Source organism: Schistocerca gregaria, unplaced genomic scaffold (assembly GCF_023897955.1).
Source record: "Schistocerca gregaria isolate iqSchGreg1 unplaced genomic scaffold, iqSchGreg1.2 ptg001160l, whole genome shotgun sequence".
Classification (NCBI taxonomy): Eukaryota; Metazoa; Arthropoda; class Insecta; order Orthoptera; family Acrididae; genus Schistocerca; species Schistocerca gregaria.
The window spans coordinates 16,393-41,254 of NW_026062491.1; the positions used below are offsets into that span (position 1 = coordinate 16,393).

The following is a 24,862-nucleotide window of genomic DNA, read 5'->3' on the forward strand; positions in this document are numbered from 1 at the left end:
CAGATAAACTTCCAACTTCGTCCGTATTTTCACCCGCTCCCACTTCCCTGTTCAGAAGTTCCGTATTCGCGTGCTAATCACCCGTCGAATTTCCTCTACTTCAAGCTACGAACCTTGTCAGAAGCAACCCGTCCATATGTCTATGTCCCCCCGCATACAATCTCTCTTGACCCCCTACATTGTATGTATACGCATATATGCGCGTATGACGCACAAAAACACGACATACACGCTTTTTTTTTAGCCCCACACGCGCAAGCGTAGAGATGAGCCTTTTTTTTATGCCTCACATTGAATCACTGTACTGCTCAAAAAACTTACTTTTTATCCCCGAAGCTGCATCACTTCAGACCGTCACCCTTCTCTCTTCGCTTACATGCACCACTGCCTCCCGTCGGCCGCACAACAGCTCTTTGCCGATTCTATCGAACGCCAAAAACACGAAGCTTAAATTCGTTCTGCAATCATTCACCGCTCAGACATCCGAATCTCGAGCCGACTGCTCACGTTCTTGACTCTTCCCAACCTATCTCACCACACACTGCCTGGGAGATCGTCAATTTAATCGAAAAAGAGAAGCACGCGAGCGCCGCCGCTCTATTTAGTGCAACATTCAAAAACACCAGCCAAAGCACTCCTCCCTCTGGAACATCTCAACACGACATCAAATTATGCCAATCGGACTCAAAACACCCCTACTCAAACCTCATATCCTCTCTACTCAAGACCTCGAAAAACCTTAGACGACCCTCGCTAGCATACAATGTCTACCTCTTCATAAAATGCTTTCGGCAAATTGACATATCACATGTCAACAACGTCATCTCCGTCCTTTCAGAATTGGGCAAAAAAGAATTGTTAGAGCAAGTCTGGAACGATTTGTTGAAATTTGAACTCAGCGGCGCGTCAGATGTGAAACCAAACATTGACACCTTCGCCATGATGATGAAATTTTACGGCACCCAAAAGGAACAAGCCAAATGTCGCGAAGTTTGGAAACTGCTTCTCTCCAAGGAGACTATCCAACCTACTGCCCAGTGCTACGTAATTGCCCTGGCGTCCTTAGCCATCAAAGACTCAGAACTGTATAACGTCCTGAAAAAATTCGTACTAGATTACGAACAAAATATGGCTCACCTCCCAAAAAACACACCTGTCGAAATTGTCAGACAAGAAACGTGCCACCTTTTGCTACAAAATACAACCTTCAACGAGATTCTAAAGAGAGTCTCCCCCAGCATGATGCCGAAATTTTTAACTCTGTTGAAAACCGCAAGATCTTACCTAGACCTGCTGCCTTCAGACTATGCTATCGCGCTGTCTTGCTACGTCAATTGTAACAGAATTCAAGAGGCCATAGAAATAGAACAGGAAATGTTATCAAAAAATATACATCATAACGAAAAAACTCTCACTACCATGCTCATTGCATACATAAAGGCCGGTAACGTCGAAGCACAAAAAAAAATCCTTTCCAAACTCTTTGCAAACGAGGAGCTCAATATGTTCTCTGCGACCACTCTGATCAAATCGCTCGTAGAACAAGGATACGCGAAAGAGGCAATCAACATTTTTAAAAATCTGGAAAAAACAGAAATTCCTTTAGACATTATGGCCTACAGCATAGTCATGAACGCCGCAGCTAGAATCCCGGACATCCAATTGGTCAAAGACCTTCTTTCGTCTGCTAAAAAAAGAGGAGTGGAGATGGATATGTCGTCTTTTTACTGCCTTCAACTCGCCTATACTATGAACAAAGACCTCGAAGGAGTTCGATCGACGATGCAGCAAATACGAGACGAGCTAAAAACTGAACCAGAAGATAGGTCCTGGAGGAGCTATCTGAGCCTAATGATCGAGAAAAGATGCTGTTCTTCTGAAATATTGGAAACCCTCAACAAAATGTTAGAACAGAACATTTTGCCAGGAAAGGCTAATATCGCATCCGCTTTGGAGCTTCTGAAAAAACGAGGCGATAGTGCCGCATACAAAATCATCCTTGAGATGGCCAAAAATAAGTGCTTTGGAGTGGAAGTAGCAGACATGCTGCGGATAAAGGAACAAAAGGCTTTGCCCATGGATTTACTGTTAAACACAAAAAGTGACCAAATCGAGAAGAGTCGTTAAAATTTTGTCAATTCTACATCTTTTGAGAAATAGTTCTTCAAGCCGGGTATGTATATATTATAGTGATCTTTTGAGGCGCGCGGCGCTACAAGTTTACAAAAAATAAACGCTGGTACGCTAAATGTATTATATATATATGAAAGAGTTGAAATTGTCTTGAGACCTCTTGCCATTGCTAAATCCAAGACGTTAACGCAGACATCGCGTTGCAAAAATAATGCGGCATTGCTTCCTTCTCATTTCAATGGAAAAATCTCGATAGAATATTCAGCTGCCTTATCACGCGTTACGAGATCTAGATCAAAGTAGTAGACCAGGCTATTTCTCAATTTTTGCATATTGTCTAGAAGTTCTATCGTCTTTGAAAGTGCTGAATTGATGCTTTTTAGAATTCTTGCGCAGTCAGAGACCAAAATAAATTCGCTGAACCTCGCATCGATCAGCATGCTCACCCATGTCGTAATACTTGCTAAACTGGGTACTGAAAAATACATATTTTCTCTATCTGGACCAGTACGCGATAAAATTGATGCGCTGAGTCGGTGTTCCAAACAAGATGAAGCATATTTCAAAATTTCCATGGCCTCTTTCAGGTCGAGCGTACGGATATAGGACTGCATGAGGATGACATTGATTGGCACTTTGATGATAGCGTTCAAAAATATTTGGATCGGAGTTTGATCGAAACCCTGATGGTCTTCGGAATCGGCAGCGTTATCGAACTCCTGCCGACTGACAGTCGTTTTAGATTCTTTGGTGGATAGAGAAAGTATGTCAGTGGTTGTTGAAAGGTGCAGCGATTCTGACTGGTTTTTGTACTCATTAAAGAAAGCCTGAAGAGAAGTCGGCTCGACTTCTCGAAAGAGCCATTTGATTATGGAGATCAAATCGAGTTCAGAGATGTCAGGTATATTCGCAAGAGCAGCAAATAGAAGGTCGAATTGGCGACTGGCCATGATTTTTTTCAACAAGTTGGGTACCAATCGGCAGGTTAGCCGTTTGCTTTCTATGAGCTGCTTTAACGGGGCATATAGAAAATCTTCGTTCAAACAACGCTGAGTAACTTTAGATAAGAAAAATTCAGAAAAATTTAGCTTCATATGACGAAGTTGATCTAGTTGGTTTTGATTTCTTTCTTTGGTGGCTTTCAGGTAATAAATTTCTTGCAGCGTGGCATGTTTGCCCAACTCGAAATACCCGAGGTCTTCAATGTAAATAGCGGCCTCTTCTGCGAAAGAAGCAAGGTTGAGGAATTTGTCGAATGATGGAAAAACAATCGGCAATGACTTCGAGAGGTTGGCTTGCATGAGTTGATCTGTTTTGGCAACGTATCCTTCAAAAACGTACATAAATGACTGCAAATCCGGCGTTTTGGTCCTGTTGACCAATTTGTCAAGCACCTGAGACGCTTCACAAAGCGCTTCACCGCATGCCCTATTAAACCCCTCTCGACCTACCAACACAAATTTGGCTTTTGTATTTTCATAGCTGTAGTCGATATTAGATGCGAAGTCGTACAACAGAATATTCTTTTCATCTTCGTCGTTCTGTCTGATAAAGCTTTGAGTTAGGTCGTACTTGCCAAGAGACTGCGCTAAAGAAGAGGTTGTCGTGAAAATTTGACAAATGACAATGTGATGAGATAAACCAATCAACAAAATGTCACTGCCTTGATCTACAAGAACTTGAGTAACGTTTGACAGTTTCCCATCAACTCGACTTTCTGACTGAAGCCCAGACTTCTGAATGGCTTTGCATACGCCACTACCGTCTTCGAACGAGATGCGCTTTGAATGGACAGGAGATATGTCCAGATGATTATTGAGCTCAACAAACGCGTGTACTGTGCCAAAATTTTGGTCCCACACCATGACACAAAAGCTGTTCCTTGAACTGCTGTCTTCATCTCCATCGGTACGAGCGACCGCCGGCCCGACAAACACAGTTAGACCTTCCTTCAAAATGCCAGATTTTATATTGTTGTCACTTGCTTCAGATGATGGAGCGGCGGGAACTCGAGTGTTTGGCGTCACTTTTCCATCCGAACAGTCATTCGGTTGATTACATGTGCCAGTAAAAGAGGAAGCACAAGATGTTGGAGACCCAAAAATGTTAAGAGAATAAGACCTTGATCTAACCAAAGAAAAAGATTCGTACAAATTCTTCAGCGAATAAAATTCTAGCCAGCCATCCTCCCATAAAGCCGTTAAATATAGACTGTCAGTATCAAAAGCCATAGTTGTAATTGTCTTGCCATTTCGAGCTTCTAGTGGATGTTCCGCACTGAATTGTAGTGTTTGGGAATTCAGTGCGTACCGGACAACATGAAGTATGTACTGGCCCTTGACAGAAGCTACAGTCGTTGCAAGGAAGAGAAGTATGTATCTGTCCACGATTTTGACCGCTACACAACAAACAATTTCTTTCTTTTCAGATTCAAGATGAATTATGTGCTTCAAAGCCATAGATCGATCGCCTATGGCGACCGCGCCGCTCAGAAAAACAACTATATAATCCTGTTTCAATTGCGGGTGCACCAAAATAGAAAAGATGTCGCCTTCTTTGAAAGTTTTTCTCTTCACCTTTTTGAGTTCGGTATTTAATTCTTCCCATCGAATTAAATACCGACCATCTTGAACGGCCAACAAATCTCGGGAAAATGGATGTTGAACTGCATGATGCGTAAAATAGCTAGATGGACCAAAAAGCCAACTGTTAACACACTTCCTATCATGAATCTGTTCGAAATTCGAGGTCAATCAAGATTTAGGCCAAAGTACGAAATTTTATAAGGCGAGGCGTCAATTGTCCAAATCATTACGTCGTCCGTCTATGCATGACGCCACAAAGGTAAAAAAGACGAAACCCTTTGTAAACGTACGTTATACATATACACTCCTTGAGACTGGACAGTCACAAGTACATGCTCATTCGTCAAGAAAAAGCTCCCGACAATCTCCCGGTCATTGGTGTTCAACAAAACATAGCTTTCCAATTCCATAACGAAACTCGTTTATGATAGTGGAAACTTCTATGAAGATCGCCAGAGACGCTTTTAAGACACCGCCGCAGAGTCAATCTGTTAAGGTAAAATGGATGTGTGAATTTTTTTGCATTCTCTAAACCAAAACATATTGAAATATATCCATAAAATGCTTGTGTACATGCATGTATGTACGCCCGACCTCATTTCTCTTATGCAGGACTCTAAATATTTTTTTTGTACCTATAAAGTCAGTTTGTTTAGCTTATTCTCCCCATATAGAGGAGATACCCTACGAGGACATGACTCTTGTGGATGAGTCAACATTCATCGTGAGCTTGAAAAGACTTTTCGATCATTGTATAGAATCAGGTTCCGTATACATTTCGTTCAAAAAAGGTATTACTATGTATTACTATGTTGTAAACTTTTTTTTTTACAGCCAAAAAGTCTGACTTTCAGGTTTTCAACTTGGACCTCTCTATATAGTTCCAGTTGGAACTGTGATCCATCAACAAAAAACTCGACTGACTGAAAATATGTGCTTGATACGTGCAACTGATGGTGCAAGCGGGCGCAAAAAAATAAAATTCAGTACATTGGTACGCGCATTAGACACATGGGCATAAAACAGATTGTACCCTCCTCGCTCACGTTGCCTTTTAGATTCGACCAAAGGACATCGCAAAATTCAGGGCTGATTTGGCAACCATCTTAGAATCGCATACCGGCAATTTGAAAAAACCACAAAAATACAAATAAGCTAATACACGTAATAGAATATTTACTGCATTTCATATTTCTTTCCCAGAAGTATTTTTTCTAAATTTTTATGAAATCAATTCTGGTGTCATTTGATTTTCTATCAAATTCAGTGCGTCTTTGACGGTCTCACCCCATCTATCCAGCCTATTTTTCATTGCCTCAATTTGAGATGGTAGTAATACGCGAGGGCGTACCCAAGTCACGTTAATAAATTGTTCAGTTTCATTGATTCGTCCCCGAATCAGCCCTAAACTGAGCGCCTTCATAAGCAACAATTCGACCTCTTCTGCTCCGATCCTACTAACATTCATAATATCTGAAAAACTGATGTTTTTGTCTGACGAGCGTCTGTTAAAAATCAATTCGATGACAGCCAAAGTTGCCATTTTTTGATTTAAAATTTCATAATTACCATGAAAAAGTTGACAAAGTTGGTTGGAACATCGACTTTTTAAGGACTCCCAACCTTCAATATCACCTTTGCTAAACATTTCTATGGTTTGCCAAACCCATTCAGACGGTCCGCCTTTGATATAATTCAAAATCTGGCTTTCAATCTAATAAAAAGTTGTCAATATATTTCTCTCTTTTTTTTCCTCTGTACAACAAAAAACGTACCAATTCACCAAAATTATAAATATTCTCTCCAACCAATGCAGCATAAGCAAGGTCTAAGGCGAGTGTTTCCAGATCGGATGCATGAACCATTTCCACTTGAGCATATGCTAGATACTGCAGACCGTTTGAATAAAACTCGCTGAAATCCTGCTTGTATTGATAGAGGGCGGCTTTGGCTCTATAATAGGCTGCATGTACACACGAATCAGCATAGTTCAAATCCGACAATTTTGTTTCGCATTCATCCAATACAGCCATAGCCTCTGTAATAAGTCCATTTTCAACTTGTGCTCTGACATAAAGTGACAGAGCAAAGATGTGAGATTCCGCATCATCTGTAATATGATTTGCAGACGACAGCTTCTCGTAGAACTCAAGTTTTTTTTTTGGATCTACATAATCAAAGTTAGTTTTTTTTTTAACGTTTCGTTTTTTGAGTCGTTTTTCTTACCTGTCATGTGGTAACAAACTTCTGATGCTATCTGACAAAGTCGTAGCTGGTTCATCCGCGGTGCGAAATCTAACACGACTTCATTGTAAAACTGTACAAGATCGATTCTAGCGGCTATGTTGTCGAGCCAAATAAATTTGACAATCTCTTCTGTGAGTTGGTGCCACAGTCTAAAGTTAATGTCTAATCGTTAGCAGTGAGTTCTCACAGGTATATCAAAGAGTAAAATTTGCAAAGGAAGATAGGGAAAAAAATCGTATCCAAAATACAAAAACATGCATACTTTTTTTCGTGAAATTGTTGCATGCGAGCGATAATTTCGCCATGTTCTGGCAACTGTTTAGAAATTTTGGAGAAGTTCTCGGCAACTTTCATGGGTACATCTAGCAATCCGAAGCGCTCCTGAAGAACAAAACTCCTTTTGATGAAATGACATATGTACAAAAAAAAATTTATTTATTTTTTTTATATCGCCAATGGCTGATTGCAACTTTAACGTGACAGAGGGAAATCCGCATATCGAGAATGTATACGCCGGTCCAAATGTTATTTACACGATCCTTCAAACAAAGCGTCTAAAGAGACTTTCATGAGCCTGGGCAAAATTCAGACAATTTTGTCACGTATTATGATGCTTTTTCAACATTTTGTGAATCGATGAGATCCCACAGGAGATTGGTCAGTTCAAACGACGTGTGAGTCTCTATGTCGAATTCAAAACTGCGAGATTCTGTTTTTTTCCATATGACACCAGAAATTTTGGAAGACTCATTCTCGTTCCAGGTGATGTTGGTGATGATTTTGTAAAGATTCTGCGAATATCTGAAGAAGAGAAATGCTTAGAGGAGATTTCGATAGATGGGTGTGGTGAAAGCCTAACATACACTAGCATTCGTAATTGGTATCCTTTAGAATTTTCCAATTGGTGAATCTGCTGCTTGATTTCTTTCAATTCGGTACCCAATTCTTTGATCTGTTTTTTGTACGCTCTAGAGAAACATGGAAAAGGTCAATAACATCTGAAAGGTCACAGACAGAGAAAGAAAAACTCGTACATGATTTTTTTTTTCATGCGATTGATGGAGTTGATCATCTTTTCGTTCTGAGCATTAAATTCATCCTTCCGAACGTCATATTTCTTGCTTTTATAGGTCGAAATGTCTTCTTCGAGTTTTCGAACCTGTCGGGTGACGCCTGATTGAGTTCGCAAAATTAACGGTCAAACCAAAAATTAACGATTAAAATTTTTTGATGGCACTTGTCTTCGTACTCTTGACCACATCCATCAGTTCTGCGCAGTGTCTTGAACTTTCTGTGTAATTGGAGCATTGGATTTTGTACAGGTCATTGAGCTTCTCGGAGTCTTCATTTGTTTTGAAGAAGGTGGTCAGGTGGTCTACGACCTGAATCATCGTATTGATATCGCGCATGTTGAACAGGCGTATGGAAGAGGGCTGGTAATGCGCAGATGCAGCAGAGTACCGATATACGAACCGAAGGTGAAGGGAGAGAGAAAAATAGTTTTTCGATCAACAATTTTTTTTTTTTGCTCAGAGTAAATTTTTTGAAATTTTGTGATTTGCAATCGTAATCTTCACTAACCCTCAGACTCCTGTATTGTTTTTTTAGGTTCTGGTTGGAGTCAAAATGGTACGTGCTAAAGAGAATGTCGAGCTAGAGCTGGATTTTTTTAGGTGATGGTTCTCTAAACCAGTTGAAACCAGAGCTGCTTTTACTGGGGTGGGTTCGATCTTGGTTTTTTTTTGGTTACCAAAATCGTTTGTGGTGTTTTTGAAGGCATATCCCTTTTCCCACATCGAAGTTTTTTTTTCCCGTGACTTTTTTTTTCACTAACTAAATCTCTCTCTTCTGAAGCAACGTCCACTTGTGACCATTCAGCATGTAGGTGGTGTTAGCGAAGGCGATGTGAACGTCGAGCTCCCAGCTGTTTTCTTGTCCCCGATACGCAGTGACCTCGTTAATACCATATACTTCAGCATGGCAAGAAACAGTCGCCAGCCATACGCCGTTTCCCCTCATGCCGGTGAACAGACATCCGCCAAATCCTGGGGTACAGGTCGAGCCGTTTCACGTATTCCTCGTGTGTCTGGAAGTGGGACCAACAGATCTGGTCAGGGTGCATTTGGAAACATGTGTCGCGGCGGCAGAATGTTTGCCCCCACTAAAATTTGGCGTCGATGGCACCGTCGTATCAACCGCAAGCAGCGGCGTTATGCAGTTTGCTCCGCGCTTGCCGCGTCGGCTGTCCCGTCTCTCGTACAAGCTCGAGGTCACCGCATCTCAGAAGTCAAGGAAATCCCTTTGGTCGTCTCTAAAAGCTCCTTCGCCGACATTGTAAAGACCAAACGAGCAGTCAGCCTCCTCAAAGCCATTCATGCCTACGAAGACGTTCAAAAAGTCATCGACAGCAAGACCTTCCGAGCTGGAAAAGGACGCCGCCGTAACCGACGCTACGTCCAACGACGTGGTCCCTTACTCGTGTATGATGACGAAAAGGTCTTCAAACCCTTCAGAAACATCCCGGGTATCAACATCGTCAACGTGCACTACCTCAACATCCTTCAATTAGCACCTGGAGGCCACGTCGGGAGATTTATCATATGGACCGAAGGCGCATTCAAAGCACTTGACCAAATTTTCGGTAAACCAGGACAACCATCTCAATTCAAGTCTGGGTTCATCCTTCCGCGCCCAAAAATGACTCACACCGATATCTCTAGGATTGTCTACTCCCCGGAAGTGCAGACCGTCCTGAGACCGAAGGTTAGGCCCGCCCCCGCGCCAAAGAGAGTCAACTTATGGAAAAACACCAGTGCTCTAGAAAAAGTCAATCCTTACATGGCCATGCTGAGGAACAGGCGTAAACTCCGCAGAGAACAATTCTTAAAGAAACTAAGAGACGAAAAATTGGGCCCAGAAATCATCAAAAAGAGAAAGGACAACAAACGCATCCAAAGGCGTAAAGCCATCGAACGACGAAAGGCCATGATGGATTACATCTCCCTCTTCAAACCGCAATAAACCTTTGCATAAAACAACCTCTACACAAACACGCACAAAAAAAATAATGCTCTTGCCTTTATGTAAAGTCTTACAAACTTACAGCACCATTTTGTGTACACACTACAGTTCGTCGGGTCAAAAGATGGGGAAACTTTCTAGGGCCGTTCCCCCTTGATATGCTCGTGTCGGCGAAGTCGCCACCCCCTAACCACGCGCCACAGCGCCATTGTACCCGCTTGCACACCCCACCTCTCTCAGGAAACCAGTCTCTGAAGAGTGTAGTACGCAAAAAAAAACCTCACTTTTTGTGTGTACTACAATCTTCTATCCAAAAAACCTTCAACTCCGCGATTTTCTTTTCTTTTCTCAACCGGGAAAAGGTATCATTGCAGCCTTTATCCTTTATCTCAGTGCTCAACTCGTGGCTCGTTTCATATGAACACTTACTCCCAACACCATCTGCCCCTCAGCCGATAGAAACAGCAACACATCACCCACGACCTTCATTTCGCATATTAAATCAGCTGCGAAATTTTGTGGTGTTTTGTGGTGATATAATATTCTCTCTCTTTACCCTTCTTTGTGCACTTCACCCTCTAGGATCCGATGTTCACTCGTAAACACTCCCACGGTAACACAGAGGAAAAACAATCCTGCTTCGATTATGAACAGCTGTCTGGTAAGGGCATCATCTCGACTAAAGATGTTATGTCTGTCGGCATTGATTGGAACTACCTCTCATCTACAGACAAAGAGTACACCGCAACTCTGCAAAAGTTCAACGGACCTAACGTTAATTATGCCGATTTGGTGGCAAAGGTGCGCTTTGTAGCTCCATGTTACACACTTCGCACCAAAAACCATACGCTCACTCTGTCTATCTCCCACAAAGCTGAAAAAAAAGTGGGCAACTGCCTTCTTCTCATTCCTGTCGATGGTGAGAAGCGTCAATTACCTAAGATTCTTACTTGCTCTCCTACACAAAACATTCAAAGGTACAAAAAAATAATTTTTCGTCGCAGCACACTCTGCGCGCACAATTCACTCTTCCCCATCGATGCTGCACAATCGAATAACAATGTTCAAAAAAACCAAGAGTCCCCACTGGCTGTGAAGTACTGTCAAGAACTGTACCAAGACAAAAAACAGGAACTACCTTTCGTCCCCCTCGTATCGTACGCCTATCATATCGCCCTACATAGCCGGCTGATGCAAGCCTCACCAACAAAACGTATTCTTGTAGATTGCTGCTAGAAGATCAAGATGCATATGTCTCATACAAAACCTGCATGATATATACAACCCTGCTTCTGTACGCCCGTAACTTTAACCAAACTCGCTCTTCCTCACCGAGCATATAATTTCCACTTACCACCTCTCCTTAACAAGCGGGATGGAAAACATAGACAACTCCGACGCCAAATTCCTTCTGACGTGGCTCCGCGATAAGATCGCATACTCAAACGAAAAATCGAAACTCAAAAATTCTGACCCAGCTAAAAATTTTGACCCAACTAAAAATCCTGATTCAACTAAAAATTCAGATTCAACAGGTCTACCACAAAAACTGGCTATGACGTTCCTGCAAAAGATCTTGACTGTTTCCAAATACCGATTCATTTTTTGGGAACAGGGCGGGCTAGAAGCGCTCACCGTATACGTCCATCTTCACACTGAAGATTTCAAAAACACTCAATTGCTCTATGAAGTCATGCATTGCCTCTGGCTTATGTCCTTCAAAGAGAAAATTCGATGGACGTTCACAGACCCCGTTCTCATCTCCGACTTAATTGAAATCCTCAAGCATGTCTCTAAGGACAAAGTCATCCGCCTCACTCTAGCTACACTCTGCAACATTTTAAATGTCGGCCAAAACAACCAAATGATGATCAGCTACGGAATCATGCGTTGTATAGACATATTTTCCACAAAAAAATGGAGCGACGAGGATATTAGCGAAAGTCTGGAAACATTAAAGGTTACTTTAGAAAAGGAAGTCGTCAATCTGTCCTCCTTTGATGTTTACAAAAACGAAGTTCTAGGTCTGAAACTTGACATGTCCTCTCCAATACATAAATCACCCACTTTTTGGCACTCTAACATCTCTCGATTTGATGAAAACAACTACTTTATCATTAGAAAACTAATCGAGATACTCAGGGACCCGAATGTCTCTTCCAAAGTTCTCGCTGTAGCCTGCTGGGATGTCGGCGAAATCATCAGATTTCACCCGCAAAGGAACTTCGTACTCAAACAGATCGATTTGAAATCGCCTGTCATCCTTTTGATTGACCATCCAGATGCAGAAGTCAAAAAGGAAGCTCTGCTCGCACTCCAAAAGTTCATGATCATCAACTGGGAACTCTTGGCACAAGATTAGAACTGCACTCACCTTGACACTCTACAGAAAGAACACCAGTTTCTAATAAAAAGATATACATTATTTGAAATATGGATCTTCTCGAAAAGCAGACAACTCCGGCTTTTCCAGTTCTGCTCTAGCCACTCGAATATCGTTTCCTATGGCCTCGATGAGCTCGTCTGTGTGCGTTTCAATGTATGTCAATACACAAAAAACGGCTTAAAAACGACCGCACCGCTTGATGGGGAAAGCTGCGCGCTCTCCCTCTTCTCCGAAGCACGTACCCACCGAGCGAAACATCTGCATCTTTCGAATGTATCCAATTACAGAAACTTGAAGGTGCGCTCCATAGAAATTGTGGTCGTACTGACGCAAAACGTGTACTTCCTATTTGAAAAACATTAATCCTCTATACAATTGTTTGTGCATGCCAAAATCTCGGACACAAGGGCATACGGCAGTTGTCTCGGTGTTTCCGAACATCCGGTTTTCCCCGAGGCTCATAACCATCGGCTCAACATCACCCTTCTCCCCTTGTTCGTTCAGTCGGCAATAGCCAAAATAAACGCCTTTAGGAACCTCTTTCAATTCCTTCAAACTGACTGTGTCGATATTTGCTGAGGGACACAAAGTCAGTACATATATGTATCACCCTCCTATTGAACGACATGTGTCCTCTGATCTTACCTGTCGGGTAGCCAAGCTGAGTACTTCCACGCCCGTATCCATGAACGACTTCTCCACTAAAGTACAAGGGAAATTTTTGATTGCAAAAAGAATTCTGCATTCAGCTGTACTGAATCTTTATTTCAGTTATCCACACAATATACCCAAACCGTCAAAAATTTTTTTTCTCCGTTGGGTACCTCAACGACATGCACAATAGCCTTGAGCAACAAATTAGCCTGAATGGCAAAAAAACTGTATTTCCCGAAGACAAGGAATGTGCATGTATGAATTTCAGCTACTTCACACCCTACCAAAACTGCGACTCCCCCAATCAACCTAATGTCCACCTAGAATACACGCCAATCTATGCATATGTAGTTTGTCCCAGATTGAAATTGAAATTACCAAATTAGGAAATGCAAAATTTTGGAGTCAATGTTAACTGTCCTTTTCAGAGTGCCCAAAAAAAAAGCCACAACACATCGTCCCTTTTTAGAATTTTGCCCCTGGTTATTTTCTTGCACCAGCGCGTCTAGCATTATCGAAACAGATACCGGCTTTCATTCAAGACGCAAGCAAGCCAACGTTGTAGAAACGCGTTTTTTGGTTCCAACCTCAGTCTAGGCGACAGAGCTAGCAGCAGCCTTCAGAACGGGAACTGCATCTTTCGGACAAACTGGTTGTGTGAATTGCGTAACACTCTTTACGAGGGAGGCTGGTTTCTAGAAGCTCAGTCCACAACACAATCTGTTTTTCCGGTGCACACTTGGGGAGACGACCCAATTTATCGACAAATTTGTTTTTGTCTGCGCATTGTCTTTCTTCTTGCTTCGGGATTCATGGAGCCCAGTAAAAAGCCACCCTCTCAATCCGATAATGCCAATTCCGGCGGTTCTTCTAGCCAGTGCGAAGACGACATCCTTAACCTTGTAAGAATAACACAGGGATTTGCGGTGCTTACATGATCTCTTTCAAACTATTGAGAGCCTTGTGTGCTGTCATGCAAGCTAAAAATGCGATGCAACAGTAATTTCTGATTTTTTGAAAAGCACGTTGATCCAGGAGATGATCGGTCTGCTTGCATTACTTTATATCGAGAAGACCATACCATCGGCAACTTTTTGCGGTATACATTGGCAAAAAAGTACGCTTTTTTTTTTTAATAGAATACACATTTTTTTCGATGGGTTGCCGAGAACGCGGAGAATTGACGATAGATGATACGCTGGACGTGTGACACTTTTTCTTTATTGGGCGAAGTCCAAACGTTGAATATGCCGGATATGACATCCCCCATCCCCTAAACGAGGTCATGCAATTACGTATACAAAACTTTCCAGGTAGGTGCAGCTTACAGAGAAGGGTTGGGAGAAGTCTATGGTGTGTGTCAACCACTGACGTTTAAAATCATTCTTGTAGACTCGCCTGAGACGGCGTTCGAGACATTCGAAGAATCTCTGGAGACTATGCACAAAACAGTGACCTACATGTCAGAAATATTCAACAAGCAAGCAGAGGCATTCGAGAAAGGCATAAAATAACGCATCGCCTACCAGACAGACTGAAAATTAACGCTTTATCTGATTTTGGGAGCACATTTCACCAGTTTTTTACCTTGTTCTGCATCTGTACTTTTCAAACATTGAGACCGTTATTTTTCCTACAACACCTGCCAATGAATGCTTTTTCGAAAGTAAAGACGTAATGCTTTCATCTAGACTTTTAGAAAAAGGAGATTCAAGCATGATCATTTGGTTCTTCTGATAACAAAACATCAAATATTCATCATCCTTCGGTAAGCTATATACACTTCTTATTTTCACGACTTGTCCGGCCTTTTCATCTAGTTCGATTGTCCATCCGAAGACGTGGCAGACGACGGCTTTAAAAATGTCCACTTTTGATTTGAACATGGTTAACAGCCTATTTTTGTAAACTTCATGCTCCCTATTTTTGTATTTCAACTCCTCCACCTCGCTCTGTAGTTTTGTCCATTGACTCATAGCAACCGTAATAGCGTTGTTATCTTGTACCATTTCAAGTTGTTTGCGAAGAGACTCTGCTTGTGCTCGCCATTGATTGAGCTCCGCTTCGTTTTTTCGTCGTTCCATAATCATCGCCGGTGTGACCGCCAAATGAACAACTCTCACTTCTTCACGATTATAATCCCCTCTTCCGAGCCTATGTTCTAACGTCTGTTTTTCATCCCAAACTTTTCTATTTTGCCGTTCGGCTTGAAAAAGACGATTTTTGTATTCTTTCATTGCTTTCTGTAGCTCTTCTATCATCTCGTCTTTGCGCTCAACCTGTTCCTGTAACTGCTTGGCCCGTTCTACCTTCAACTCATCATACGAGGACTCCGCTGATGATTGGTATGAGTCAAGCAATTCGTTCAATCCCTTTTTCTCATCTTCTAGCACTTGAATAATGACCTCCTTATGTCGAACGCTCTCCTCTGAAGACCTCAGTAGTTCCTTCAGATCCAACACTTTCATCTGTAAATCCTTGTTATTGGTCTCTAATATCTCCACCATCGCCTTGTATCTCTTGTTTTCAGCATTTAAAACGCCATTCTGGTTCATAAGTCGACGACTTTGACAATTCAGGTCCTTAAGAACCTCCTTGATAGATGCGCTTTCTTCCATACCTTCAATCTCACCCAGCAAAGACTTCATAGAGGCATTTTCTATACTCAGCTTCTCGAGCTCCAACTTATTTCGAGTGAAGTCTTTTGTAGATTCCTTCATAACCTGAAGCTCGAGCTGAGCATTTTTTAATTGCTCCTTGAGCAGCGCAATGTTAGATTCTCGCGCCCGTAACATCTGGAGCTCTGCGTTTAAATTCTTGCATTGGTGCTCCAGTTGTTCTACCTTCTCAAGATGATTACTTAAGCTCTTAAATGCACTCAAGCGATTATCCTGCTCGCTGATGATGTTTTCTAATTCTAAAATTCTTGAGTTCTGATGCTGCACAACTTGCTCGAGTTCCTGCACCTTAGAGGAAGCATCAATCGTCTTAGAAATCTTCGCTTCGTATGTACTGATTTCTTGTCGCAAAGAACTTACAAGCAACTTTTCATGCCTCATCTTATCCCGAAAATCTTGCTCTTGAAGGTCTTTTTGGTACTTGAGCTCTTCTAGTTCCTTTTTTAACCTCTCCATGGAAACAAGGGAGATGTTGTGCTTCGATTCTAGCAAAGAATTCTGAGCTTGATATTCGAGCTTGCATTTTTCTAAATTCTGGTTTTGATTTTCGACCTCTCTCATAGAACCATCCATTTTAGCAATACGAGCTGTCAATGCGCTTATTTCTTTTTTCATAACGGCAATATCTGATTCCAACTTTTTTACTTGTGCCTTGTTTAAAATTTCATTCTAGATAATAAAAATCAGTTGTAGAACACCAAAAGAAAGTTCTAGTTATCTAACACTTTCTCGTACTTCTTCCACTTTTATTTGCGCGGCCAAATTCTTTTGTTCTATTTCTCCTCTTGCTTTCTCATAGGCTCTTATGGTCGACTCTAAAAAACACGTTAAACCGCGCTTACAATAGCCAAAGACTGTCGCCAAACGAAGCACATTTGACCTGTCTAAATTAGAAAATATGCTGCGAACCTTTCGTATTTACCTCTCTAGCCAGCTCATCCCTCTCAGTTATCACCAGCTTTAACTGGGACTCTAATTTTTCAAGCAGAGCTTGTTGAGATTCAATCACACCAGATGGATTATCCTTAAGGTCAAAGCTCAAGTATTAGAACACAAAATTAAGCTTTTAAGGGACACAGCTCACATTTACGCTGTTTTGACACATAATCGATACCAATTCCGCGTGGACACTTTTTTGGCTTGAATGAATCATAGGAGAATTTTGAAGGATACCAGTTGGGAAAGGCCGGTTTGCGAGGTGTGCAGACCTAGAACTGGGTGAGGAGATATTGAATTTTGAATGGAATGGGGAGGTGGTCTCAATTTTAGGGCGCTTTGAAGGAGGAATGGATCCAGAGGTCGGCATTGACCAGATAATGAAAAACAAAAAGTTAAAAAAGTGCTAAGATTTTTGGTTTTTAAAGCAAACCTGCTAAAAAAAGAGAGAGCCTATATAAACGGTGAAAATGAAAGATGGACATGTAACTTTTTCTTAATATGTAACACTTGTAACCCTTCGTAGACCCGTGGCGTACGAAAGAGGTTGAAGGAGACAGATGTAAATCACAAGCCTCAATTATAGATTTTAGAACACCGTAATCCACCAGTTCCTGCAATCAACAATCGGGCGAGAGTTCAATTCATTCAAGCTTCAGATTTTTATAATACATTTTAATTTCGAGCTGCAGCCAGATTTTTGTATATATCTGTTACAATATTAGATCTGAGCTGATTCAATGTCTTTAGGATAGCGTGCCAAATAGATGTCAACTATTGAATCGTAAGAGATCAAAATTGAGCCCAAATTGCGTGTCGAAGATAGTCCGGGCTCGGGTTTTTTTTTATTCAAGTTTATTTCGACTAAAACCGTGTATATATATTAGAATAGGGGGCTTTGTTGACTGCAAGCTTTTTTTAACCTAAAAATAGTTACGTACGTTTATAAAAATTTGTAAATGCTTGATAGGCGTCTCGTAGTATAATATTTCGTTTCCAGTCCACACAATAGAGCTTTCCCAGCACTATACGACCATCTTTTAATATCACTTTTATGGTCTTATCTAACAGGTCTCTCAGGGCTGCGATTTTCGGATTAGAGTAATCTGGAGTTGTATTTATTCTTTTGAAGGCGCAAGATGAGTTGCCTTCGTCCCTACATTCGTTTTTCTGGTCATTTTTAGCTGTTTGAAATTCCAACATGTTCTGATTGGCAGTAGGATCAGATGCCATGAAACAGTCAGTATAGGGGCGATTTTAAAGACAGAAATTGCCCAAAGAATTAAGAGGCGGAGTGAACGGTATCTTAAACTCCTAAATTGACACAAAATAACAGGACTGCAGCAGGTCTTTGAACTGCTAAAAATGTAAAAAATTAGAAACAAAAAAAAAAGCGAGCTTTAATCCGCAGTTGATGACGTACACAAATGGTATGTTGTTTTTGGTATCGCTTCAGGTAAATACTCCTCTTGATTGAATAATAGATGACAATAAAAAAACAAATTAGAGCTATTTACTGCCTAAATCACTACGATTTATAGTAATATTCTTTTGAATCATCAGCATCTTGTATTTGTCAATTCACGAATTAAACACTTGACATTCTTTGTGTCTGCAACTCTTGAAAGTGCATAAGTTGCCTTGTATAAAACACCTCATTATTTGTATTCCTTAAATATAAAATCCCGTATATATTATGCTTTGTATGCCTGTAGCCCACGTGAATTTGCTCAAATTATGTAATGTCACCAGTATTGTAAGATCGCTAAATACGTTTTCTGTCACACTGAGACGCCAATAACGGCAAAAAAAACTTACTTATCTAAGACTGTTCATGCGCTCTGTTGAAGAAAGGGCAAAGATCTCAAATTTTGCTTTTGAAGACTGCTTCTTGTCGACTTGGAGACGATGGATCAAGACAAGAAGGACTTGTTGCCGAGATATGTTTCTGGATCCCAGGCTACAGGATAAGTTGGCTTCTTGAGTTTATTTTTCTAAGTGACAAAATTTTTACATGTAGTTACGACCAACTTATGAAGAGGTTACCTCTGCATCTGGTGATGACACAATTCGAATCTGTTCTGACAAATGCGGCCTGCAAATTTAAGTTATTTGAATTTGGTCTTTTATTGGCACTAATTCAGTAAATTCATCTATCAAGCAGACACAAGAAAAATATCGAAAACAACGAGGAACTCTCTCTATGCATGATGCCGAAATAGATAGAAGGCCGAAAGTTTAAGTTTTTCCAAGTTTTAACTTAAAAATGGCCCTCTGTCAACATAGAAACTTATTGCCAATTACAGCGGCGAGCGTACTCCTCAGGGGATTGAACAACGCCTGCGCACTACCTCGATAAATAAGATTCTGGTAATTACGAAGTTTTGGGTGCCAAAGTCTAATTGCATCATCATTATCATCTTCAGGTTCAGATATAAACGTATTTTGGTGTATGGCAGAAAAAGGTAAACTTGTCATATTATATTGGTGACTTTTGAGGTATCGAAGATATTCTTCTCTCGGGAGGAGCTCTATTGTATGATTCCATCTATCTAATGAAGTTATAAATGCATGACCTTTACATATTATTTATTCGTAAATTTAATTATATCTCTACACCATATCTTCTATCCAAATTTTCGTTTTTCAAGCGGATGACCGTCCATGTACTTGTTAGAAAGCTAAAGTTGTAAAAGCTCAAAAAAGAAGTGCCATACGCAATATTCTCTTTTTGAAGCATAAGAAACATAATTAATGTAGATCATCTTTGCTCAATATTATGCTTCCTAATTTCTGAAAGACAAATCTAACTGTATTGGCATCTACTTGGAGCGGTAGTGAACTTTTCGCCATGGCTGATATCGATGTAATAGATTACTTGAAGTCAGCTACAACTTCATTTTTGTATGTCTAAATTTAACGTTATTTTTCGAAATATGAAGGAGAGTACACATAACGACCACACTGTCTCCTTATGTGTGCTGATAGATTTTTTTGTTTAAACGCTTCATGTACCAAGAAGGCTGCAAGCTGGTGTATAAAAAAAAATTATTTTAATCTTCAGGTTAAATTTGTTCTATTGTTTGTCTCGTTTACAAAGAGATGGTACCTAACTTCTTTGTGTTCGAGGTTATATGAATTTTAAGAGCTTGATCACAGGCTTCGTACCTTCATATATTTCGACAAGCATGCAGCGCTGCAGGCACATATATCTCTGACTCATTATTTCTTCAAAGGAACCTTTAGAACTCAACGAGGCACAAAAAAATGAGCTTCATATAATCTTCAATTTGTTCGACAAGAACAAAGATGGTAGGTAAAAGCCCCATCCTTCCTTTTCATTCAGTGTGGTTGGTTTTTTTATATAAGAGCTAATTTAATTACTGGAACATAATCACTACATATGCGATATATTAGGGAAAATCACATTACAGGAGCTAGCAGCAGTTATAAGAACCTTGGTTGGTCAGGATTCGTCCGAATCTAATCTGGTCGATATGATGAACCAGGCTGATAAGGATGGTATGCACTTTTTCGTTGACTCAGCGTATATTTTTGTTAGCTCTGTTACGCCCTTTGTATTACGTACAGATAATTTCTGAGCATATATTGACCTTTTTGTATTTGAAAATGGTGGATGGGACCCGTCAATTCTCTGTAGGTGATGGGTTAATTAGCTTTTCAGAGTTTCTCGAAACGATGTCAAATAATATGCACAGTCTTAGTGAAGAAGAAATTCTAAAAGAGGCGTTCAAAGCCTTCGACAAAAACGAGAATGGCTATATCGAATTTCCAGAGCTGCGTGCGGTGTTTCAGGGTTTGGGTGAGGCTCTCAGCGACAACGATGTACGCAGGGTATCCGGCTGTTAATTTTTGTGCCACATATATTGTATCAATAGAGAGAGACATGCACTTCATACTGAATGCCCCCTCTAACGGCGTGTTTGTCTTATAGATCTCCGAAATGATTCGTGAAGCTGATACGGATGGAGACGGATGTGTAGATTACAAAGAGTATGAAAAAATATTTAAAATTTACGGCTTGGATGCTCGATACTCAGACACAATCCATAACTGACTTATCTGCTATTTTTTTAGATTTGTCCAAATAATGAATTCGTTCAAATAAATTGGGTCTGACAAAAACAAATATTGTGTGCTCTCAGCTGCTGTTTCTTTCATTTGAAATGATGAAAAAGTTGAGCACTATAACAAGATATAAAACTTAAGAGGAAGCGCATTTGTCGTGATATATTGATGTTATAAACAGCTCTGTAGAAGTTGATGCATGCGTCCTGTCAATAAATACCACTTCAAATTTTTTTTGTTTTGATTTTCAAATAAAGTTAGTACAATATATGTATCTATATATATACGAGGCGGGACTGTATTCCTCTTTATGAGACTGTTATCCAAGTTCGCGCATGACTAAGAATAAACCAAAAAACTGTATGTATGTAGGAGAGCACAGTACCCGGTGAAAAGGAGTGACCGATGACGCAAAAATGGTTTTTAATTGTGTTTCTCGGCCTTACGCGGGATTCGGAGCAACACACATTGTAAAACTGTCCTACTACCGTGTATATTGACGTATCACCATGGAACAAATGTACCATGTATGCCGGTGTAACCTTGAAGTGCGTTTAGCTGGCTGACTTCTACATGGTGTAAATCAAGTATGTGATGACTAAATACTGCTGGTTCTTGGAGTTTAAAAAAAGAAATCATACTTTTTTCTGTTGGAGGCGCTAAATTTCGCTTCGCACTCTATTGTTCGGGTGTTTTTATGCCAGCTTCTGTTAAACCCTATGAACAACCTGTCAGGTATGTTTCTTCGTGAGAGCCTATGTACTGCTTTGTTGACATGCTTGTTAAATTAATTTCGTACCGCCAGCGCCATTTGATCGTGATGCCCTGATCAAGAACATTCGGAAGGGGATTTTGGGTCAGTTTCGACTGGTCAGTGGTCCATATGGACAGCACAGGGTACATATTTGCACATTCCCTCGCCCTCAGTTTCTCGGAGGGGATTGAATAACAAAAGTATAGATAGTTTATAGCGACTGGGTTGCTTCTGGAAGGGCGCTCAGCTTTATAGAAGATTACATCCGAGACGAAGTGCTGCCTTTGTATTCGAACACCCACACAACGTCAAGCTTCTTGGGTCATCAGACGTCGCTTTTTGTTGAAGAGGCGCGCACGATTATTGCGCATTCAGTTAATGCACGTTACGACAAGGATGCCGTTATCTTTACTGGAAATGGTGCGACTGCGGCTGTCAATCACTTGATCAGGTCGATGGGACTATGGCCGGACCGTCCCGAGTTACCGGACGACCAACGTCCCGTGGTGTTTGTTAGTTTGCATGAACATCACAGTAATCTGTTGCCTTGGCGAGAATCTCAATGCACCGTCGTATCCATTCCGGAGGATCCGGTGACAGGAGAGATTGATCTCGTGCGCTTGGAACAATGTCTCATTGAATATCAAAATAGACCTTTGAAAATTGGCAGCTTTTCTGCCGCTTCGAATGTGACAGGAATTGTTCAGGATGTGCCGACGATTTGCAAATTGCTACATCGATATCAAGCCAGGTCTTTTTGGGATTTCGCTACGGCTGGGCCCCATATCCTAATGGACATGAATCCGATTGCGCAAGATCCTCAGGACAGAGGGTTAGTTTATGCGGACGCGCTGTTCTTATCTCCGCACAAATTTCTCGGTGGAATTTGTACGCCTGGCATTTTAGTTGTAAAAAAAAACCTGATTTCCCGCGACGCTCCTCCGTACAACACGGGCGGTGGCGCAGTGAAGTTCGTCACCCCGCAGAGCGAGTTGTATTTGAACAAACTGCACGAGCGGGAGGAGGCTGGCACCCCGAATATAATTGGTTGTATTCGGGCGGGGTTGGTCTTTCAACTTAAATACGCGGTTGGTTCAGAGTTGATAGGGCGCTATGAATCCCTTTTTTTCGCGAGGGCCACGCAAGGCTGGATGGGGAATCCCTACATTCATATTCTTGGGCCACCTGCGAATGCGGAATCCGGTTCGACGGGGCCGAGGCGCCTGCCGATCATATCTTTCGTGGTTTATCACCGCTCTGGAAAGCTTCTGCACTATAACTTCGTCTGCACATTGCTCAACGATCTTTTTGGCATTCAGACTCGCGGGGGGTGCGTGTGTGCTGGTCCGTATGGCCAGCACCTGCTGGGGATCGACCTCGAGCTGGCGCAGCTTTTCGAGGAGCAGGTTGACAAGTACAAGGACACGGAGGTACTTCGCCCGGGCTTTGTGCGAGTGTGTTTCAACTACTTCACGGAAGAGGAGGAGGTTGACTACGTGATTGCGGCGGTGAATTTTGTGGCTCGAGAGGGGTGGAAGCTTTTGCCGGAGTACACGTTTCAGATAGAAACGAACGAATGGTATCACCTGAGCAATCGGACTTTGCCGGGGCGCCGGTGGTTGGGAGAAATAAGCTACGCATCCGGCGAGATGAAGTATCCGCGCTACGAATATTTGGAAAAAGAGGTGACGACCGGAGAGATGTCCAGCTACTTGGACAAGGCAGCGGAGATCGTCGAGGACGCAGAGCGACGCGCGAAGGCGCACCACCATTTTTCCGAGTTGACTCAAGAGCAGTGGTTGATGAGGGAGGACGCTGAGGCGCTTCGTTGGTTCGTGTATCCGGATGAGGCCTATTTGGTGAAAATTGACATCGAAGAGCCGTCGTCCGATTGTTTGGTTGGAAATGCCATGAATTACCACAACCCTGAATGGAGGGAGCGTTGGGCGTCTCTTTGTCCATTGGTGCCGAGATACTATGCGGTCAGTGGCATGGGCGAGTCCGGTGAGAGGGCGAGACTGCGTTATGCCGCGACTCTTGTCCCGAAGACGGATCGATCCACGGCTGCGATAAGGGGCGGTTCCAAGTCGGAAGAGGCGGCTTTTGGGTCTGTGGCGGGTCTTTGCGCGATGGCACAGTCGCCGGGCGATGGCGATATCGGAGGGGTCTCGCCAGAGCTGCCCAACGAGTTGAGAGGCGAAGATAGTTCGATTATTGGCGCGGAGTCTGCGGATTCGGACCAGAGGTGCGCGGAGCCGAGTGGCGGGACTTGCTCCGACGGAGTCGCTGCATGCCGGCCAGGCCGCGCGTCTGTGAAGTCGCTGGTTGAGAAGCGGAGGGCTGCCACGGCGCATTCGATGCGTCAGTCGGGTAATGAGCTGTTGAGGCAGCGCCGGACCTCCTTTTGGGACGAGGAAAAGAAGTCCAAACTAACGAGACAACACGATCCTCTGCAATATACTGAATATCGTGTGTTCAAGCGAATGGTCGCCGCTATTCGAGAATTTGACTTGATTCAGCCCGGAGATCGAATTCTGGTTGCCGTGTCCGGAGGAAAGGATTCTCTGACGCTTCTCAACATGATGCTAAAGGCTCGTCGCCATCTCCCGTTCAAATACGAAGTTGCCGCCATCACGGTTGACCCTCAGACGCTGGAGTATGATCCGAGTCCCCTTAAGAATTATATGGCACAGCTGGGAATCGAATATTTTTACGACTCTCAGCCTTTGATATCGATTGCTGGGGAGATCAACCCCAGCTCCATCTGCTCCTGGTGTTCGCGCATGAAGCGCGGGATCTTGCACAACGCCTGTGAGAGGTACGGCTACAACGTTTTGGCCCTCGGTCAGCATCTGGACGACCTGGTCGAATCTTTTTTCATGTACAGCTTTCATAACGGCAAGCTAGACACAATGAAGGCGGCCACAATTGTTCGCGACGGTCGACTGAAGATTATCAGGCCTTTCGTCTTCGTTCGAGAAAGAGACACCAAAGACTATGCCAACCTTTCAAATTTACCGGTGATTACCGAAAACTGTCCAGCTTGCTTCGAAGAACCCAAAGAGCGCAGCAGAATCAAGGCACTGCTGAAGGCTCAAGAGAGACTATACCCGGGACTGTTTGGAAATCTACAAAGTTCGATCAAGCCCCTCATGCACCCGGACCTCCACTTGGACAAAATCTTGCTTCAATTAGAAGCTTCCGCGAAAGCCACCAAAAACCAGAAGTACTTCCCCAAACAACAAGACCGTCCTTAGCGCAACAACTTCTTGACGACCTTCCCCGCGCTGAAATCGACGATCAGGTCTCTCTTGCAGCGGATCCTTGGCAACGGCGCTTCGGTCGCAGTTGCGCTAACTTTGCAGTCTCGTGAAGTTTG

At 42.3% G+C, this 24,862-nt stretch overlaps 10 protein-coding genes and 2 long non-coding RNA genes across 12 annotated transcripts; 7 read left to right on the plus strand and 5 right to left on the minus strand.

Moving 5' to 3' along the window:
* Window positions 1-7: 7 nt before the first annotated feature.
* Window positions 8-2,582, plus strand: LOC126329073 (uncharacterized). The gene is made up of 2 exons (XM_049996102.1): window positions 8-181; window positions 337-2,582. The coding sequence occupies exons 1-2, from the start codon at window positions 137-139 to the stop codon at window positions 2,125-2,127; spliced, it is 1,836 nt and encodes a 611-aa protein (XP_049852059.1). The 5' UTR covers window positions 8-136; the 3' UTR covers window positions 2,128-2,582.
* Window positions 2,583-5,388: 2,806 nt separating this feature from the next.
* Window positions 5,389-5,856, plus strand: LOC126329094 (uncharacterized). Its single transcript, XR_007562166.1, has 3 exons — window positions 5,389-5,509; window positions 5,600-5,712; window positions 5,777-5,856. It is a non-coding gene; the product is annotated as an uncharacterized LOC126329094 (long non-coding RNA).
* Window positions 5,857-5,877: 21 nt separating this feature from the next.
* LOC126329074 (26S proteasome non-ATPase regulatory subunit 13-like) lies at window positions 5,878-7,369 on the minus strand. The gene is made up of 4 exons (XM_049996103.1): window positions 7,228-7,369; window positions 6,945-7,114; window positions 6,494-6,885; window positions 5,878-6,432 (listed from the first exon to the last, which is right to left on the minus strand). Exons 1-4 carry the CDS (start codon window positions 7,317-7,319, stop codon window positions 5,941-5,943), a joined length of 1,146 nt encoding a protein of 381 aa, XP_049852060.1. The 5' UTR covers window positions 7,320-7,369; the 3' UTR covers window positions 5,878-5,940.
* A 60-nt stretch (window positions 7,370-7,429) lies between these two features.
* On the minus strand, window positions 7,430-8,432 carry LOC126329067 (uncharacterized). The gene is made up of 4 exons (XM_049996095.1): window positions 8,215-8,432; window positions 8,000-8,138; window positions 7,829-7,933; window positions 7,430-7,766 (listed from the first exon to the last, which is right to left on the minus strand). The coding sequence occupies exons 1-4, from the start codon at window positions 8,372-8,374 to the stop codon at window positions 7,571-7,573; spliced, it is 600 nt and encodes a 199-aa protein (XP_049852052.1). The 5' UTR covers window positions 8,375-8,432; the 3' UTR covers window positions 7,430-7,570.
* Window positions 8,433-8,530: 98 nt separating this feature from the next.
* Window positions 8,531-10,033, plus strand: LOC126329066 (uncharacterized). Its single transcript, XM_049996094.1, has 2 exons — window positions 8,531-8,594; window positions 8,820-10,033. Exons 1-2 carry the CDS (start codon window positions 8,592-8,594, stop codon window positions 9,984-9,986), a joined length of 1,170 nt encoding a protein of 389 aa, XP_049852051.1. The 5' UTR covers window positions 8,531-8,591; the 3' UTR covers window positions 9,987-10,033.
* A 285-nt stretch (window positions 10,034-10,318) lies between these two features.
* On the plus strand, window positions 10,319-12,418 carry LOC126329087 (V-type proton ATPase subunit H-like). Its single transcript, XM_049996115.1, has 5 exons — window positions 10,319-10,787; window positions 10,861-10,963; window positions 11,065-11,143; window positions 11,212-11,280; window positions 11,358-12,418. The coding sequence occupies exons 1-5, from the start codon at window positions 10,575-10,577 to the stop codon at window positions 12,346-12,348; spliced, it is 1,455 nt and encodes a 484-aa protein (XP_049852072.1). The 5' UTR covers window positions 10,319-10,574; the 3' UTR covers window positions 12,349-12,418.
* Window positions 12,409-13,128, minus strand: LOC126329088 (uncharacterized). The gene is made up of 4 exons (XM_049996116.1): window positions 13,018-13,128; window positions 12,787-12,947; window positions 12,615-12,717; window positions 12,409-12,509 (listed from the first exon to the last, which is right to left on the minus strand). The coding sequence occupies exons 1-4, from the start codon at window positions 13,115-13,117 to the stop codon at window positions 12,409-12,411; spliced, it is 465 nt and encodes a 154-aa protein (XP_049852073.1). The 5' UTR covers window positions 13,118-13,128.
* Window positions 13,129-13,838: 710 nt separating this feature from the next.
* On the plus strand, window positions 13,839-14,540 carry LOC126329089 (uncharacterized). The gene is made up of 4 exons (XM_049996117.1): window positions 13,839-13,928; window positions 14,049-14,143; window positions 14,260-14,339; window positions 14,419-14,540. The coding sequence occupies exons 1-4, from the start codon at window positions 13,839-13,841 to the stop codon at window positions 14,538-14,540; spliced, it is 387 nt and encodes a 128-aa protein (XP_049852074.1).
* On the minus strand, window positions 14,118-17,016 carry LOC126329086 (mitotic spindle assembly checkpoint protein MAD1-like). The gene is made up of 4 exons (XM_049996113.1): window positions 16,819-17,016; window positions 16,614-16,728; window positions 16,440-16,519; window positions 14,118-16,373 (listed from the first exon to the last, which is right to left on the minus strand). The coding sequence occupies exons 1-4, from the start codon at window positions 17,008-17,010 to the stop codon at window positions 14,610-14,612; spliced, it is 2,151 nt and encodes a 716-aa protein (XP_049852070.1). The 5' UTR covers window positions 17,011-17,016; the 3' UTR covers window positions 14,118-14,609.
* Window positions 17,017-17,282: 266 nt separating this feature from the next.
* On the minus strand, window positions 17,283-19,331 carry LOC126329091 (uncharacterized). The gene is made up of 3 exons (XR_007562165.1): window positions 18,064-19,331; window positions 17,582-17,999; window positions 17,283-17,504 (listed from the first exon to the last, which is right to left on the minus strand). It is a non-coding gene; the product is annotated as an uncharacterized LOC126329091 (long non-coding RNA).
* LOC126329090 (neo-calmodulin-like) lies at window positions 19,232-20,890 on the plus strand. Its single transcript, XM_049996118.1, has 7 exons — window positions 19,232-19,544; window positions 19,660-19,745; window positions 19,877-19,952; window positions 20,058-20,162; window positions 20,302-20,486; window positions 20,596-20,654; window positions 20,739-20,890. Exons 2-7 carry the CDS (start codon window positions 19,743-19,745, stop codon window positions 20,767-20,769), a joined length of 459 nt encoding a protein of 152 aa, XP_049852075.1. The 5' UTR covers window positions 19,232-19,544; window positions 19,660-19,742; the 3' UTR covers window positions 20,770-20,890.
* A 1,744-nt stretch (window positions 20,891-22,634) lies between these two features.
* LOC126329096 (uncharacterized) lies at window positions 22,635-24,740 on the plus strand. Its single transcript, XM_049996124.1, has one exon. It carries the CDS (start codon window positions 22,635-22,637, stop codon window positions 24,738-24,740), a length of 2,106 nt encoding a protein of 701 aa, XP_049852081.1.
* The last annotated feature ends 122 nt before the right edge of the window (window positions 24,741-24,862 follow it).

Coding starts and splice junctions, on each gene's coding strand:
- LOC126329073 (XM_049996102.1), top strand. CDS start 137: ATGTCTATGTCCCCCCGCATACAATCTCTCTTGACCCCCTACATT. Junction 182..336: donor CTCTCTTGACCCCCTACATT/GTATGTATACGC, acceptor TTATCCCCGAAG/CTGCATCACTTCAGACCGTC.
- LOC126329074 (XM_049996103.1), bottom strand. CDS start 7,319: ATGAAAGTTGCCGAGAACTTCTCCAAAATTTCTAAACAGTTGCCAGAA. Junction 6,886..6,944: donor AGTTTGTTACCACATGACAG/GTAAGAAAAACG, acceptor TTGATTATGTAG/ATCCAAAAAAAAAACTTGAG. Junction 6,433..6,493: donor TTTATAATTTTGGTGAATTG/GTACGTTTTTTG, acceptor ACTTTTTATTAG/ATTGAAAGCCAGATTTTGAA.
- LOC126329067 (XM_049996095.1), bottom strand. CDS start 8,374: ATGCGCGATATCAATACGATGATTCAGGTCGTAGACCACCTGACCACC. Junction 8,139..8,214: donor ACTGATGGATGTGGTCAAGA/GTACGAAGACAA, acceptor GAACTCAATCAG/GCGTCACCCGACAGGTTCGA. Junction 7,767..7,828: donor TACCAATTACGAATGCTAGT/GTATGTTAGGCT, acceptor TCTCTTCTTCAG/ATATTCGCAGAATCTTTACA.
- LOC126329087 (XM_049996115.1), top strand. CDS start 10,575: ATGTTCACTCGTAAACACTCCCACGGTAACACAGAGGAAAAACAATCC. Junction 11,144..11,211: donor CCTTTCGTCCCCCTCGTATC/GTACGCCTATCA, acceptor GTATTCTTGTAG/ATTGCTGCTAGAAGATCAAG. Junction 11,281..11,357: donor ATATATACAACCCTGCTTCT/GTACGCCCGTAA, acceptor CTCCTTAACAAG/CGGGATGGAAAACATAGACA.
- LOC126329088 (XM_049996116.1), bottom strand. CDS start 13,117: ATGCAGAATTCTTTTTGCAATCAAAAATTTCCCTTGTACTTTAGTGGA. Junction 12,948..13,017: donor TCAGCTTGGCTACCCGACAG/GTAAGATCAGAG, acceptor TGTGTCCCTCAG/CAAATATCGACACAGTCAGT. Junction 12,718..12,786: donor GAAACACCGAGACAACTGCC/GTATGCCCTTGT, acceptor TTTTTCAAATAG/GAAGTACACGTTTTGCGTCA.
- LOC126329089 (XM_049996117.1), top strand. CDS start 13,839: ATGGAGCCCAGTAAAAAGCCACCCTCTCAATCCGATAATGCCAATTCC. Junction 13,929..14,048: donor AAGACGACATCCTTAACCTT/GTAAGAATAACA, acceptor TTTTTTGAAAAG/CACGTTGATCCAGGAGATGA. Junction 14,340..14,418: donor ACGTATACAAAACTTTCCAG/GTAGGTGCAGCT, acceptor TCATTCTTGTAG/ACTCGCCTGAGACGGCGTTC.
- LOC126329086 (XM_049996113.1), bottom strand. CDS start 17,010: ATGCCGACCTCTGGATCCATTCCTCCTTCAAAGCGCCCTAAAATTGAG. Junction 16,520..16,613: donor TAGAGAGGTAAATACGAAAG/GTTCGCAGCATA, acceptor CGTGTTTTTTAG/AGTCGACCATAAGAGCCTAT. Junction 16,374..16,439: donor CGCAAATAAAAGTGGAAGAA/GTACGAGAAAGT, acceptor TTTATTATCTAG/AATGAAATTTTAAACAAGGC.
- LOC126329090 (XM_049996118.1), top strand. Junction 20,163..20,301: donor GAACCAGGCTGATAAGGATG/GTATGCACTTTT, acceptor AATTCTCTGTAG/GTGATGGGTTAATTAGCTTT. Junction 20,655..20,738: donor GGATGTGTAGATTACAAAGA/GTATGAAAAAAT, acceptor CTATTTTTTTAG/ATTTGTCCAAATAATGAATT.
- LOC126329096 (XM_049996124.1), top strand. CDS start 22,635: ATGGGGAATCCCTACATTCATATTCTTGGGCCACCTGCGAATGCGGAA.